Source organism: Stenella coeruleoalba (genome assembly GCF_951394435.1).
Source record: "Stenella coeruleoalba genome assembly, chromosome: 20".
Lineage (NCBI taxonomy): Eukaryota > Metazoa > Chordata > Mammalia > Artiodactyla > Delphinidae > Stenella > Stenella coeruleoalba.
The window spans coordinates 54,996,041-55,011,201 of record NC_137166.1 but is presented as its reverse complement, the minus strand read 5'-3'; the positions used below and the strand labels follow the sequence as shown (position 1 = coordinate 55,011,201).

At 52.8% G+C, this 15,161-nt stretch overlaps 1 protein-coding gene across 2 annotated transcripts; it reads right to left on the bottom strand.

Annotated features, from left to right (window-relative positions):
* Positions 1 to 7,629: 7,629 nt before the first annotated feature.
* On the bottom strand, positions 7,630 to 15,128 carry RPS9 (ribosomal protein S9). Of its 2 annotated transcripts, none has more exons than XM_079906977.1 (5): positions 15,081 to 15,128; positions 14,709 to 14,824; positions 14,370 to 14,492; positions 8,946 to 9,132; positions 7,630 to 7,892 (listed from the first exon to the last, which is right to left on the bottom strand). In XM_079906977.1, the coding sequence occupies exons 2-5, from the start codon at positions 14,803 to 14,805 to the stop codon at positions 7,715 to 7,717; spliced, it is 585 nt and encodes a 194-aa protein (XP_079763103.1). In that variant the 5' UTR covers positions 14,806 to 14,824; positions 15,081 to 15,128; the 3' UTR covers positions 7,630 to 7,714. The 2 variants fall into 2 exon arrangements, with proteins under 2 accessions (XP_079763103.1, XP_079763104.1); XM_079906978.1 differs by having other exon boundaries at positions 14,988 to 15,098.
* Positions 15,129 to 15,161: the final 33 nt, after the last annotated feature.

Sequence of the window (15,161 nt, the reverse complement as noted above, 5' to 3'; positions counted from 1 at the left end):
CAGCCTCCTTCCCGGTCCTCCAATCCAGGCTCCACTCCTTACTCCAGCTCATTGCTCTCACCACCTCCAAAGGACTCTTCCTATAACCGCATCGGATCTGAACCTGCCCTGCTCAAAACCCTTCCAACAGTTCCCACCTTCGAAACAAAGTCAAGGCGCATCATCTGATATTCCAGGCTGTGAACGATCAGCCCCAGCAAACGCCGCTCTCCCTCCCGAGCCAAACTCATCACACATAACCATGTCTCCCCCAAACACACACATACACAGAGCTACTGAACAATTCTGCACCTCCTCAGACTGCCCCCTTGGCCAGTGTGAACGGAGCCATGTCCTTTCCAACCTGCCAGACCAAGAAGCCTTCCTTTTTCATTCCACTCAACTATAAATATATGTTGTTATAAGTTCGTGTAAGGTTTATAGGAGAAAACCACATAAATGACTTAAAATACTGATCACCACATCATCCAGGAGAGAGATTAATGTTGGAATTTTACTATTAATAGAGTTAATTATCAATACAGCCCTCCTGCGTTACATTTTCTATATGGGGGTAATCTTTTGATAATAGAAATCTGTTCAAACTCTCTGCTGCTTAAAATCTTCCAATTGCTTTAAAGATAAATCCAAAATACTTACATGGCGCTCAAGAGCCTGTGTGGCAAGGCCCCAGCCCTCGCCTAATTGCTCTCAGTTCTGAGAACAGCTCAAGATCTTTCTGGTCAAGGATGCCTCCACCACCACCACCACCCCTGAGCTAACTACTGCTCATCAATCCACCAGAAGGACACCTCACAACCAGGACCCAGGCTTCATGGCGTCTACCTGTTAATGAAACTCATTGCTCCCCGTTTTCTTTTTTCTTCCAACTTGTAACAGTCTCACAAGACTATAACTGAATTGTTTGCCATGTAAATATTTGCAATGTCTGTTTTCAGTACCCTGGGCCCCATGAGTCCAGGAAAGGAATCTGTCGGCTTCACCAGTGAATCTCCAGTGTCTGGCACCATGACTGAACATGGTCATTGCTCAACAAATACTGCCTTACTGGACTAGCTGATGAAAGAAAGGAACAAAATTTGCATTTACAGAAGGTCAGGAAAGGGAAGTTACTTGCCCCAGATCACACAGCCTACGTAAGAGGCAGAGTAAGAATGGGAACAGGGGTCGGGGCCGCTCCTGGGCCCGCCTCTTCTAGCCTCGTGCTCTGGGATGTTATGTCACTCTCTGGATTTGGATTCGGCATGAGGAGGGAGGACAGGAAGGCAGAGTGGGGCAGGGGGATCTGGTGAGTCTCAGATCTGGCCTGAAACATCCCCAGAGACTGCTGTCTCCTCGGCCCCATGCTTCAGGGAGAGCAGAGGGAGGCTGATGAGGAACCCAAGACGTGTCACACAGAGCCTGCACCTTGTCAGCCCCCGCGTGTCTGTCTGTCCTGCTGGCTCTGTGGACTTTGTGAGACACCAGCACGGCTGGGGACCATGGGAGGCACAGCCACGACCCCGACCCTCACTGCCCTTCTCTGCCTCGGTGAGCTTTGGGGAAGGGAGCGGGGAGGGGGCCCCTCTCCTCCCAGGTCTGAAGCTGAGAGACCCCAGGTCTCAAGAGATCAGTGGGGGCAGAAATTGTGGGGGAGGAAGGATGTGCTCAGCCCCAGATCTGACCCCAGAACTCAGGGCCCAGACCAGGCCTGGAGCATCTATGATGTGTGCTGGGGGATGGGCGCTCACAGGGAACTCTCTCCCAGGGCTGAGTCAGGGCCCGTGGTAAGTGAGGCCCCCCGGACCTCCTGCTTCAACCCAACAACCCCCTGGTCATCTGGGGGGAACACAGCAGGTCTGAAATGATGCTGACCTGTCTGGGAGGGGCCTGGGGAATGACAGCTGGGGAAACTGACGGGAAAAGGGCACCCCTAACTCTTCAGGTCTGATCCCTTTCCAGGGGTCCTCCCCAAACCCTCCATCTGGGCTGACCCAGGTGTCGGTCACCAAGGGAAGCCCTGTGACCATCTTGTCTCCGGGATCTCTGAGGGCTGATGTCTACCGTCTGTATAGAGAGAGGCCCTCTGGACTCTGGGAGGCTAAGGCCCCACAGGACTCCAGTAACAAGGCCAGTTTCCCCTTTGAATCCTCGAGCTCAAGCACTGCAGGGCAGTACCAGTGTGTCTATCACAGCAGGAAAGACAGGTCAGAGTGGAGTGACCCCCTGCCCCTGGTGGGGACAGGTAGCAGGGAGAACCCGGGTCCCCTCCCACTGCAGCAGCGTCCTTACAGGCAGAGGGAGCAGAGTGTGGGCTCAGGGGCACGGACGTCTCCCCTCACAGCCCACACCTGCGGTGAGCGGGCTGAAGGCCCCCCTTTAACCCAGCCCCCTCCCCTCCCTCTCAGCCCAGCCGCGCCCTGTGGCGGCCTCAGGAGGGGGCGTGTCCCTGGCAGCTCACAGTTTGCAGCGGGCACTCTGCACCTGCTGAAGGAGGGCGGCGCCGACCCGCCCGACGCCGGACATCGAGGACCCATGGGAGGGGACAGGCCGTGTGCCCTGTGGGCCCCCTAAACTCCTCCCGTGGGGGAACCCGCGGATGCTATGATTCTCCCAGCTCCCTGCACATGTGTGGTCACACCCCAGTCACCCTCTGCATCGCCAGGTCACAGGTGAGGGCCCCCAGCCCCATCGTTTCCTGGACCCCTGACCTGAGCCTTGTGCCCAGTGAGCCCTGGGGTGATGGGGGGTCAGGGGCAGTGGCCTCCCGGGGCAGAACCACTGGCGGGAGGCCTGGGAGGGACCAGGAGAGCTCTCACTGCAGCCCCAGTGAGCAGTGTGGGGTGTGCGTCCCCCTCGGCGCCACTGTCCCTTCTCTGCAGGGGTGTACAAGGAGCCCTCGCTCTCAGCCTAGCCGGGCTCTCTCGTGTGCCGTGGAGACAGGCTGATGGCCGGTGAGCAGCCCCTGTCCTGCCCCACGTCCTGACTGTGCTGTCAGGGTGCTGGGCCCAGAGCCACCCCTGGTGGTGTTGGGGTCCTGGGAGGGGTCCTAGAGCAGTCTTGAGATAGGGCAGTGGTCCAGGGAGAGTGAGTGAGAAAAATGGAGCGGGTGCCGGGAGATAAGAGAGACCCACACAGAGGGGCTGAGAGCAGCTGAGAGGGGGTCACAGACAGGGTCCCTGGAGAGAGGATGGTGGTCCCTCAGCTCAGGGTCAAGGGTGTGTTGGGGGTGGCTCTGTACACATCACGACCTTCCTCGCCCCAGGAATGTACAGGAAACCCTCCCTCTTAGCCCAGCTGGGGGCCTCAGGAACCAGCAGAGAGAACGTTACCCTGCAGTGTGGCTCTGAGGTCTGGTCCGATCCCCTCCATCTGTCCAAGGAGGGGTCACTCACTCCTTCCCAGAACCTTCGTCTGCAGGACACGGCTCCACCCTTTCAGAACAACTTCACCTTGAGTCCTGTGACCTCAGCCCACAGTGGGACCTACACGTGCTACAGCTCACTCAGCACCTCCCCCTCCCTGAGGTCACAGCCCAGCGACCCCTGGAGCTCCTGCTCAGGTGAGGGACCCCAGCCCTGGCCCTCTGTGTCTTCCTGGTCAGTTCAGGGTCTTGTCCCCAGCTCTGGGCTGGGCTGGGAGTGAGGGGGTCACAGAAGGAGGAGAATCAACAGTAAAGGGATGGACAAGGCCAGAGCAACTCCCTTCCCTGCACCATCCTCATCCCTGGGGTCCAGACATGTTCCAGGTGGTAGGGAAGACTCGGGGCTGACCAGAAGGGGGAAAGATCAGAGCCCCCCCCCCGCATCTCCATCCTCCTCTGGTCCCCAATCCTCGTAGCCCCTCACCCTGAGAGAATGACACAAGAGCGGGTGGCTAGCAGTGGCCTCAGTCCCCAAGGGACCAAGATCACAGGCCCTGGCACAGCTTGTGTCCCAGCGGGCTGGGAGTCGGGCAGAGATGCGGGGAGACCAAAGGGCTCCCGGGGCTCTGCGGCTGGTGGATGAAGGGTGGGGGCTCATGGAGAGGGAGATGTCGGGGCCCATCCTGGGGCAGGAGCAGTGGGCTGTGTGGGGAGAAGCAGCCCCTGGCCCTCCCCTCCTGTCCTGACCCCCAGGAGGCTCTGAGGATCAGCTTCTCCCCTACAGTCAGGTGTGCAGACGGGTGAGTGAGGGTCTGTGTGTGGAGGTGGTGGTGGGAGGAGCTCAGTCTGGTCTTGGCTCAGCCACTTCCTGAGTTAATGGCCTGAGGAAAGTTCCTTCTTCTCACTGGGACCCACTTCCCTGACTGCAAAGGGCAAGACGTCTGCTCCCACACTGTGCAGGGGGATGGTGTCTGCGCCCTCCTGCTTGAAGTCAGGGGCTTCAGCCCTCCAACGAGCGGCCGTGGGGTCAGGGAAGGACAGGGCTTGGAAGTCACCGCTCTGCTACTTCCCGGGCTTGCGATCTTAGCTGAGTCATGTTCCTCGCAGAGTCCGAGGCTCACCTGCGTGGAGGAGCCCTCCTGCTTCCTCCCTCAATGGGGAGCCCTCAGCACAGGCCCTGTTTAGAGCTCAGGAAGGCCAGAGCCTCCCGCCTGCCCCTCCCAGACACACACACCCTTGTCCACTCGGGCCCCGCGGGGGGATGCCAGGCCTCTGCAGAGTGGGGACAGATCTGGGCTGGGCTGGCAGAGGAGTAGGGATTGGGTTTGAGGGACACGTCTCTGCACTGGTGTTCTGCCTGGAGGCGACAGCATTAAAAAAATAATTTAAAAAAACACAAGGGAGCCCACAGTCCTGGGTTCCAACCCCACCTCTGCCACATCCAGGCTGGGTGGCCTGAGGCATGTGCATTTCCTCTGTGCCTCAATCTCCTCATCTGTAAAGCGGGTGGGAGTGACAGTCACTGTTGCACGACTGTTGTGAAAGTTAGAGATGAATGCACAGACCCCAGCACGAGCCTGCACACAGTAGGCGCTCAATTAAATGGCATCTTGGGCTCACTCATGACATCACTGGTGCCCCAGGTCTCAAATGGTACCTGAACGTCCTGACTGGGGTCTCAGTGGCCTTCGTCCTGCTGCCCCTCGTCCTCCTCGTCCGACACCGGGGTCAGAGCAGACGCAGGAAGTCGGGTGAGTAGGGAACGGGCTAACCCAGGCCCCTGGAGGTGGTGGGCTTAGGGCACCAGCCAAAGGGAAACCTAAGAGACGGGTGAAATCAGGTTAGAAAACTCCTCCAGCATCTCCGAATGAGAAAATCTAAAGAGATTAAATACAAGTGTACACGTATTTTATTCTTTTGTTTTTTTAAACTTACGAAATGTTTGAAAACACATACAAGTTTCGTATTTTATAGTTTAGGTTTTTCTCTTGACTTCGTTATGGAGGTGGGAGGGGATTATAATCTTATCAGTTCGTAGGCCCTCGCGGATCTTACTGTAACCCTAGAGAAGGGCTCTGGGGTGGGTTGGAGGCCGATTCCCAACTTCCTGCAGCAGCTGCAGCATCAGTGCTCAAGGACAGAGGCCGGCAGAAGAGGCAAGACCTCTCCCAAAGACTCCCACCCCGGCCAGCCTGCGCGCAGCTCCCGCACTGCCCCTCACACTCCTCTCTCCCTGCCGAGCTCCAGCCCAGCTGCTGACGTCCAGGAGAGCTTGTGTAAGGGGAAGAGGGGCCATCCTGGGGGCAGGAGACAAGGCCAGACAATGTGGGTGGGCAGTGGACACCGGGGAGTGGTTGGAAAGGGTTCTGGGCTTGGGGATGTGAGAGCTCGAATCTGATACTGTGTGGTCTTGGCCACATCACTGACCCTCTCTGGACATCTGCTGTGTGAGATGTCAGGGAATCTCGGCAAGAGATGGGACCCCCTTGTTCTGTCCCCACCGGATGCTGTCGTGGAAGACACACATCCGGAGGACGGCAGGCAGCTGGTCAGGTCAGCTCCCCCAATCCTGACCAGGGCACCCACACCTCCTTGTTCAGACGTTAAATCCAGCGGACACTGAACCCTGACGCCTCTCAACTCCTGGCAGCCTCTCCCTTCTGGAAGGACCTGCCCTGTGGGCTGCTGCAACCCCACACCTGGTCTCCTCTGACCTTCAAGGTGTTGAATGCTCAGGTCGAGCTGGCAGGGCTGAAGGTTAGGGCTAAGAGTCTGTGCCCCCCACAAAGGGGCTAAAATCCTGGGGTTGCAGAGAGGCCCAGAGGGGATGCCTTCTAAACTCCAGAGGATTCTAAAATACTCGCTCGTCCCTTGGCTGCTCCAGGTTGGGTGATCCAGCAACGTGCGTTGGTTAACGGGTGAGGATCAGCTCCTGTTCACACTGGAGAACCCTAGCTCGCTCCCAGGCTGCAGCGGGGTCCCACTGTCCCTCCATGTTGATGACGCCACACCCAATTCCTATCTCCAGTCCTGCCCTCTCCCCTGCACCAAACTTACACAACGAATTTCAACTTCCTTCACTTCCCTCCTCCCTGAGGCTGAAAGCTACAGGGACTGAAGGAAGGCAAGATTCGGAGACCAGTGCTCACTGTCTCCAGCAGAGCCCTGATGACTGAGACCACCAAGGAGTGCCTCCTTTCCCTCCCGGGCCCCGAGGCTTCCCCCACCCAACCACCCTCCCTCCCTCTCCCCCACTCCAGGCCGCAGCATCTGAAGCTCCCCAGGATGTGACCTATGCCCAGCTGAACCACTCGACCCTCAGACGGGAGACTGCAACCCCTGCCCGCCCAGTCAGGGGAGCCCCCAGCAGAGCCCAGCGTGTATGATGCTCTCGCCGTCCGCTAGCCCAGGAAGGACCCAGACCCCACGCTCCAGGGACCCCCAGGAGCTGCCCCCATAAATGCTTATACCAAACTCCAGCCAGCCTGGAGTCCTCACACGAACCACCAGGAGCTTCTGAGACCTCCTGGAAGCCAACTGCTTCCAGAACTCCATGGACATCACAGCTGATTTTATGGTCCCTACCAAGGGTCCTGACCTCAAGGACCCTACTGCCATCAACACCTTGGGGTGAGGGAGGCCTACCACCCAGCCCAAGTAGCTGCGAGGACCTGGATTCTTCTGCAGGCTCCACAGACTTCGCGAAGAACCCTGAGCCCTGACTGTGAAGCTGGCTCTTACATCACACTTGCATAACACCCACAAACCCCCCCAGACCGGGACTAGTGTGCCCTGTGGCTGCAGCTGCTCAATGCCAAGTGTTCCTCATTTCCTGAGACCAAGCCCCTTCCTTCCCTGCCTGAGGTAGCTTCTCAAACAGAGGAAAGGGGAGCCCGCCTCCCTTGGGACCAAGAATATCATCAGAAACTCCAAATGCAGGGGGAGGGGCAGGGTTCCCCTAAATCCTCTGCCTGGAAATGACTCCTCGCCCCACATGCAAATGGGTGGCTGAGAATTTCCTTCTGGTTTTGCCTCAAAGAACCTTCCTCACACTACTACTGGTCTCCCTGCTGTGATAAGTGTAGAGACATTTGTTAGGACACCGTAGCCCAGCCCTAAGAGGAAAAGGACCACCATCTCGCAGGTGGTCTCAAGCACCTGAACAAAGCCGACCCGGCCCCTCTGTGCACGTGTGGAAACCCGCTGAAGGACGCAGCCTGCACTTCCCACCACAGAAGGCTTGTGTTCAGAGCACGGAGGAAAAGAGGCACACCAATGAACACCAGTTCTGAAGTGTGGATGTCGTTTTATTATCTGACTGGAAAACTAGACTCCATCAGCCCTGGCGGGCCCGGGTGGGCTCGGGTGGGCTCAATCCTCCTCCTCGTCATCGCCAGCTCCAGCCCCGCCCTGGCCCTTCTTGGCGTTCTTCCTCTTCACGCGGCCTGGGCGGCCGCCCCCGTACGGAGAACGGAGGGAGAAGTCGATGTGCTTCTGGGAGTCCAGGCGGACAATGAAGGACGGGATGTTCACCACCTGCTTGCGGACCCTGGAGGGGGACGGCAGGTGAGCAGGACAGGGAAGCAGGACGCTGCCCTCCTCTGCCTGTGCTTTGCAGCTGACAGGGCTGGTGCTATAGAGCTGCACTGACTCTGAAGCAATAAACGGGAAGGGCTCCTGATCCTAAAGAACTGCTGTGTGTTCCGGAGAGCTTTCAGGCATCACCTAATTCACACAAACGCATCCACCTTTACATTCACACCTCACAGAAGGGAGAGAGCAATTCAGCAGTAACCCACGAGGCCAGAGCGAATGAGGTGAGGTGGCAGCATATAAACCCAAGACCTGCTTTTCAAATACACAGCTGTGCCAGACACTTCAAATATTCCCAACTGTGTGTGTCACACACTGAGCTCTATTAGCAGGTGCAGTTTCACTGTCTTCGAAGCAGCAACCCGAAAGGACTGGGGTTGTTTCATTTCAGACAAGCAACGTTGAGAGGCTCCTGCCCATGGGTCACACGGCTAACGACAGGCTGCGGCAGAAATTCAGTATGCATGTATCCCACCCACTTACTACACAGCTCAACTGGGCCTCATGAACAGGGCCCAATTTACAAAGGGTAAACTGAGTACTCAGATAAAGACCCATCTGGCCTCTGGTCTTCACTGTGGCAGACCTTGGCCTGTGGTGAACTCACCAAATTAAGGCCGACAGGAGAGTGCACTGTGGTGATCAGGGCCTGGAGTGGCTCCACAAGGGCCCACTACACAGCCGAACCCACACAAGTCAGTTAGCCCCAATGACTCCTCGCAACTGGACACCAAGGGCTGTTACCTGTCCAGCTACCTGCACGCCTCGTAGAAGCCTTCGCAAGGTGTACGGCTCCAGCCGCAGTGACCCTTGCGCTGGGCTACGGGGGGGATGAGGCTGCCCCCAGCTCCCCCGTGAGCTGTTTGTAGGGGGTCAATCTGCACCCTCAAGGGGAGCTCACACCTTCATCACCTCCAAGGGCTGCACAGGAGATAGGGACAGCGGCTTAGTGAGGGCAACCATCAGAGGGGATGGGGTGGGGAAGGCTCAGGGAGCCCAGAGGTGGTACCTGATATGGCGCTGGCGGATCAGCACACGGGCGTGGTGGATGGACTTGGCCAGGCCCAGCTTGAAGACCTGGGTCTGCAGGCGTCTCTCCAAGAAATCCTCAATCTTCAGGCCCAAGATGTAATCCAGCTTCATCTTGCCCTCATCCAGCACCCCGATACGGACGAGTCGCCGCAGCAGGGCATTGCCTGGTAAGAGGGGAAAGAAGGCCTGCCTCAGCATTCTGGCCGACCTCAGACTTGTGGGTTCAAATCCTCCACCTCCAAATCATGGTGGTGGGACAAAGTAGGAAGTAAGAGCTAATTCTGATACAGGACTCAACATGCTATTACATGACTAACGGAATCCTCACACTACCCTAAGGCAGGTGGCTACACACAACTCTGCTCACCTGGAAAAGGAAGAACCTTCCAGAGTTGTTGGGAAGAGGAAACGAGACAACCCTCTTGAAAGGCTTAGCATTCATCTGCAAAAGTCTAAGTGCTGCTGTTCCTAAACTATTCCTCCCATAACACAGCAGGGCGGCTAAGAGCTAATATTCTAGAGTCAAGAAAGCCCTACTAATCAAATGAGGTTAAACCACCTTCCGTATCTATAATATTGGAACAGTATCAGAACCAATCTTATAGGCCTGAAAAAGACTGGGCATACATTTAAGCTGAGTACATGTCATCCATTCTATCATTCTGAGATTTTCTACTAAAAAGATGGTGTGGACCTAACAATGCCTGGCATAAAGTAATCCAGCAGAGGTCAGCTTCTACCTTTTACACAACTCTACTTTCAGGAGGCCTCGCTACTTCCTGTCCATGGGCATCCAAAGCTCCACTCAGGACAGCTCGTGGGATGCTGTGGGCAAACCCCTTCCCCCAGGCTCACACTCACTGAGCTCCTCATCACCACACAGGATTATCACTAACACACTGACACTGGGGGCAAAAGCACCATTACCACCCATCCCCTCCCTTGCCCCCAGGCAAAGCTTGAAGGAAAGATGGCTCACTGTGATGACAAAAGTCTTCCTAGTAGACCAGGAACCTACCAGACCAGAATCTAAATGCAGAAACATACTATATGTACTATATACCTTTCCCAACACCCCAGGTCATAATATGCACTGAATAAATGCTGAACACAAAACAAGGATATTCTCCCATTTACAACCGCATAAAAGATGAAAAGCCTACACAATGAAAAATATAAGGCACTGATGAAAAATATTTAAGACACAAATAAATGGAAAGATATAGTTAAAATGTCCACACTACCTAAAAGCAATATACAGATTCAATGCAATCCCTATCAAAATTCCAATGCCATTTTTCACAGAAAAAGAACAAAGAATCCTAAATTTTTATGGTACCACGAGACCCTGAATAGCTAAAGCCAATCTTAAGAACAAAGCTATATACATTACAAAGCTAGAGTAATCGAAACAGTATGATATTGGCATAAAAAACACATCAAGGGAACAGAATAAAGATCCCAGAAATAAACCCACACAAATTAATGGTCAATTTACAACAAAGGAGCCAGGAATATATAACGGGGAAAGAAAAGTCTCGTCAATAAATGGTGTCGGGAAAACTGGACAGTCACATGCAAGAATGAAACTGGACCCCTACCTTAACCTGTACACAAAAATTAACTCAAAATCGGGAATTCCCAGGCAGTCCAGTGGTTAGGACTGGGTGCTTTCACTGGCGTGGCCCAGGTTCCTCAATCCCTGGTCAGGGAACTAAGGTCCCACAAGCTGTGTGGTGGTGGTGCGGGTGTGTGGGGGGGAGAAACTCAAAATGGATTAAAGACTTGAATGTAAGACCTGAAGCCAGGAAACTCCTAGAAGAAAACATAGGCAGTAAGGTCCTTGACATATCTTGGAGATGATATTTTTGGATTTGACCCTAAAGCAAAGTCTACAAAAGCAAAAATCAGGGCTTCCCTGGTGGCGCAGTGGTTGAGAGTCCGCCTGCCGATGCAGGGGACGCGGGTTCGTGCCCCGGTCCGGGAGGATCCCACATGCCGCGGAGCGGCTGGGCCCGTGAGCCATGGCCGCTGAGCCTATGAGCCTACGCGTCCGGAGCACAGGCTCCGCAACGGGAGAGACCACAGCAGTGGGAGGCCCGCGTACCAAAAACAAACAAACAAACAAAAAAAAATCAACAAGTGGGACCACACCAAAAAAGCTTCTGCACAGCAAAAGAAATTAACGAAATGAAAAGGCAACATACAGAATGGGAGAAAATATTTGCAAATCATGTATCTAATAAGGGGTTAATACCCAAAATATGTAATGAACTCATACAACTTAAGAGCAGAAATGATGGACTTCCCTGGTGGCGCAGTGGTTAAGAATCCGCCTGCCAATGCAGGGGACACAGGTTCGAGCCCTGGTCCAGGAAGATCCCACACGCCACAACTAATCTGAGCAACTAAGCCCATGCGCCACAACTACTGAGCCTGCACTCTAGAGCCAGCGAGCCACAACTACTGAAGCCCAAGTGTCTAAAGCCCACGCTCCGCAACGAGAGGCCACCGCGATGAGAAGTTTGCGCCCCGCAATGAAGAGTAGCCTCTGCTCCCTGCAACTAGAGAAAGCCCACGAGCAGCAATGAAGACCCAACGCAGCCAAAACTAAATAAATCTATAAAAAATTATTTTAAAAACCCAAAAAAACAAACACCTCAATTAAAAATGGGAAGATGATCTGAATAGACGTTTTCCCAAAGACATACAGGTGGCCAAAAAGCACAAGAAAAGGTGCTCAACATCATTAATCATCAGGAAAATGCAACTCAAAAACACAATGAGACCTTAAAACTTCTCATCACAAGAAAAAGTTTTATAACTATAAAACTAAGTGTACCTGAAACTAATATAATAATGAATTATAAATTATACCTCAATTTAAAACAGACATGATATTCAAATAGTAATATAAAAACTTACTCAAAGGTAAACAAAAGTGAGTTTGGGATTATCTACCAGTTTGGACACTTCATGCCTTTTTGTCCTTACATTAGAAAATAGAAACCTGACAATAATTCAACCTGTATTACTTCAAAAGTATATTTCATATTTACTATTAAAACACCTACATCCTTAAACAATGGGGAGGGTCATCAATACAGGAAAAACCTTATGTGGTATGAAGACAAAAATAACACCCATAAACTGCATCTTCAACAGGATCATGTCCAACTACTAAAAATTGTTACATGGGCTCCATCTGGCCAAAGCATTAACAATCAATCAGTTTTCCTTTTTTTTAGACTAATTTTATCTATCTGTTTATCTATCTATCCATCTATTTACTTTTATTTGGTTGTGCCAGGTCTTAGTTGAGGCAGGCCGGCTCCTTAGCTGCAGCTCGAGGGCTCCTTAGTTGTGGCATGCAAACTCAGTCGCGGCATGCATGTGGGATCTAGTTCCCTGACCAGGGATCGAACCCAGGGCCCTGCATTGGGAGCGTGGAGTCTTAACCACTGGAAGCCCCCCAGAATCAGTTTTTTAAATGTAAAATCCAAACCAATAAATTTTTTAAAAATGTAAGCCAGTGGGCACCTCAGTGGCAAAGGGGCCCTTGTCACTATGGCATGCGGCAAGCCTGTAAGTGCCTTAGTTTCTAATGTGAAAAATGGATGTAATACCTGTCCTCCTTAAGCTGGTGTAAGGAAGGAGTTCACACCTGTAAGGGACTGAATGAACCAGTAAGTCTTTTTATCAGATGAGACTCTCACACCTTAGTGGGAAAGGCTGCAGGACGCCTGAGAGCTTGCAGGCTCCTCCTCCCCACCCCAGGAATCTAAAGAGCTTCATTCACTAGGAAGTGTGCTACCTGATGCTTCCCTCCTGCAACTTCCACCCTGGAAAACCAAATAATCCCCGGCCACTGGCCTCTCACACTGCCCTATGCCATCTCTTGGTCACATGACTGCTTATCACCTAAGTTTCTCTGTGATTATCTCTATCTTCAGCAAGCTCCCCCTGAGACCAGAACCAGCTTCGGTCTGTCCCCCAGACTCGGGGATAAAGTCCCACCCAATACCAGTGTCCACGGGGGAGATTCCTCAATTATCATGAGGCTGTCAAAGCAGTTTATGGGTCTAGGACAAATGAAAGTGATAAATGTGTGGTAGTTAGTTACACGCGCTCCAAGCCTTTCTCAGCCTCTAATATGGATGACCACTCATGCTTAACAGCGAGGAGTGTAACAGCACTTCCTTAGCCACAGTTTGGAGAAAAATCAGACTAGCAACCCTGATTGAGAATAAAAAGTGAGGTGCCCAAGGAAGCCTGGCGGGTTTCCCAGCCCCTCCTGCTTTTCACCAGAAATCAAGATTTCCCAGGGACAGGCCAAATGCAAGTTATCAAGATGACACCTAGGCCGTGGCCAGTTTTAGAGGCAACTAACTAAAAACAAGCTGTAGACACTCTGAGTAAACTTCATGTTGTGTAAGTTTTATCCCAATAAAAACTGTTACAAAAAAAAAACAAGAAAAAACAAGATACAGAACCACCTACAGCCAAATTCACATCTGTCAGAATCACAAACTGTATGTATGTATGTGTGTGTGTGTGTACATATGTATCTTCCACACCAGGATACAATGTAGAACACACTAACCAAGTCTACTGATTACATCTTACACTTAGACACTGTTTCAACTTTTGGTGATGTTCTCTAAGCTTCCCCTGGAATCCTCATTCCATTCCCATCGCTGAACTCACCTGAACTCTGGAGCCTGCCCTCCAGTCCCACCTATGGTGGGAGGCCTCTGACCATTTGCTCATTTGAAGAAGTATTATCAGTACCTGCTATGAGGCTGCTTGTGCAGATTAAATAATGTACACCAAGAGCTTAGAAAAAGGCATTCAGTGAGCTTTCTATAATACCAGCTATCTTAATATTTTTGCCACTTGACAATCTAAGAGGTCCTACCAAAATTTGATCATGTCAATCATTCCTTCCGAAAGCCCTCCATTAACTCTCCATCTCAAAGTAGAAATTTAGAACTTTAAGAGTCTAAAAGATGATAAATTCTGTCACGTGTACCTTACCACAATTTTTTTAGTCACTGTAATTACTATACGATCTGTACCCTCTCCAAAATCACCTGGAATGTTCTTCCCTGTGAAATCCACAGGGAAGAAATCCTGTGGATTTCTGAAATCCTGTTCAGACCTTGAGCAAATGTCCTTGACCACCACGTTAAAGCAGGCAAGTGTACGCAGTAAAGCTCGCTCCCTGCTAGAACCATCCGACATTTCAGAAATTTCAGTCTACTCCCACCCCCAGTAAACAAGACACATAAGCAGTACTGTTTTGCTACACTGTGTACAGCTAGAGCCAGGTGGCCAAGCTTGCTGAGCACTGTTAGTTCTAATCAAGAGGAAACTGAAGCCCAACGTTTCCCATACACACCTTCAAACAGACGCCGCGGGTCTTTCTCATCCAGCGTCAGCAGCTCCCGGGCAGCCTTGCGGATCTTGGCCAGGGTAAATTTGACCCTCCAGACCTCACGTTTGTTCCGGAGCCCATACTCGCCTGCAAAGAATGGGCGAACAAGTTCAGTCCCACGGACTAGTGAAAAGGATTGGTAGTTTCGGGGTACAGAAAATCTAAACAACGAACGATCCCGAATTTGGCGAAGAGGGAGGGGGACACACCGGAGGGATTCCAGTAGAATGAGCACGTGGGCAGCCTCACCCACGTGTTAGCTTCCCCGGCCCGGGAAGCAGAAACTCTGCATTAGTCACTCACCGATCAGCTTCAGCTCTTGGTCGAGGCGGGACTTCTCGAAGGGTCTCCGCGGGGTCACATAGGTTTTGCGACAAACCCAGCTCCGGGCCACCGGCATGCTGGCTCTACTTGCCCGTCTGTGCGGAATGGAGAGTGGACAGTGAGGACTCGGAACAGCGCCTGCGCAGTCCCACAACTCAGCTAGAACCTCGCGGCGCCCAGGAAAATATCGCGAGAACCGTCCCTCAAGCTTTTATAACCGATACCATTCCTACTACTCTACAACCACCTTCATCTCACCTGCATCTTCTTTAGCGAACTCATTAAAGCTCGGATGGTCCGCAAGACCCTACAACCCACACCCGGAATAAAGAACACAGCGCTACACCTCACCTTCCCGCCCGCTTCGGTAACCGAGAAAGAGGCGCACGCGTCCCCCGGTCGCGCTCTTATAGCAGCGCCGCCGTCTTGTGA

What these genes read in the sequence shown, in the direction of transcription:
- RPS9 (XM_079906977.1), bottom strand. Translation starts at nt 14,805, where the DNA reads ATGCCGGTGGCCCGGAGCTGGGTTTGTCGCAAAACCTATGTGACCCCG. An exon ending in CCCGCGGCGTCTGTTTGAAG is followed by an intron (nt 9,133 to 14,369) that starts GTGTGTATGGGA and finishes CCCTCTTACCAG; the next exon opens with GCAATGCCCTGCTGCGGCGA. An exon ending in ATCCGCCAGCGCCATATCAG is followed by an intron (nt 7,893 to 8,945) that starts GTACCACCTCTG and finishes GTCCCCCTCCAG; the next exon opens with GGTCCGCAAGCAGGTGGTGA.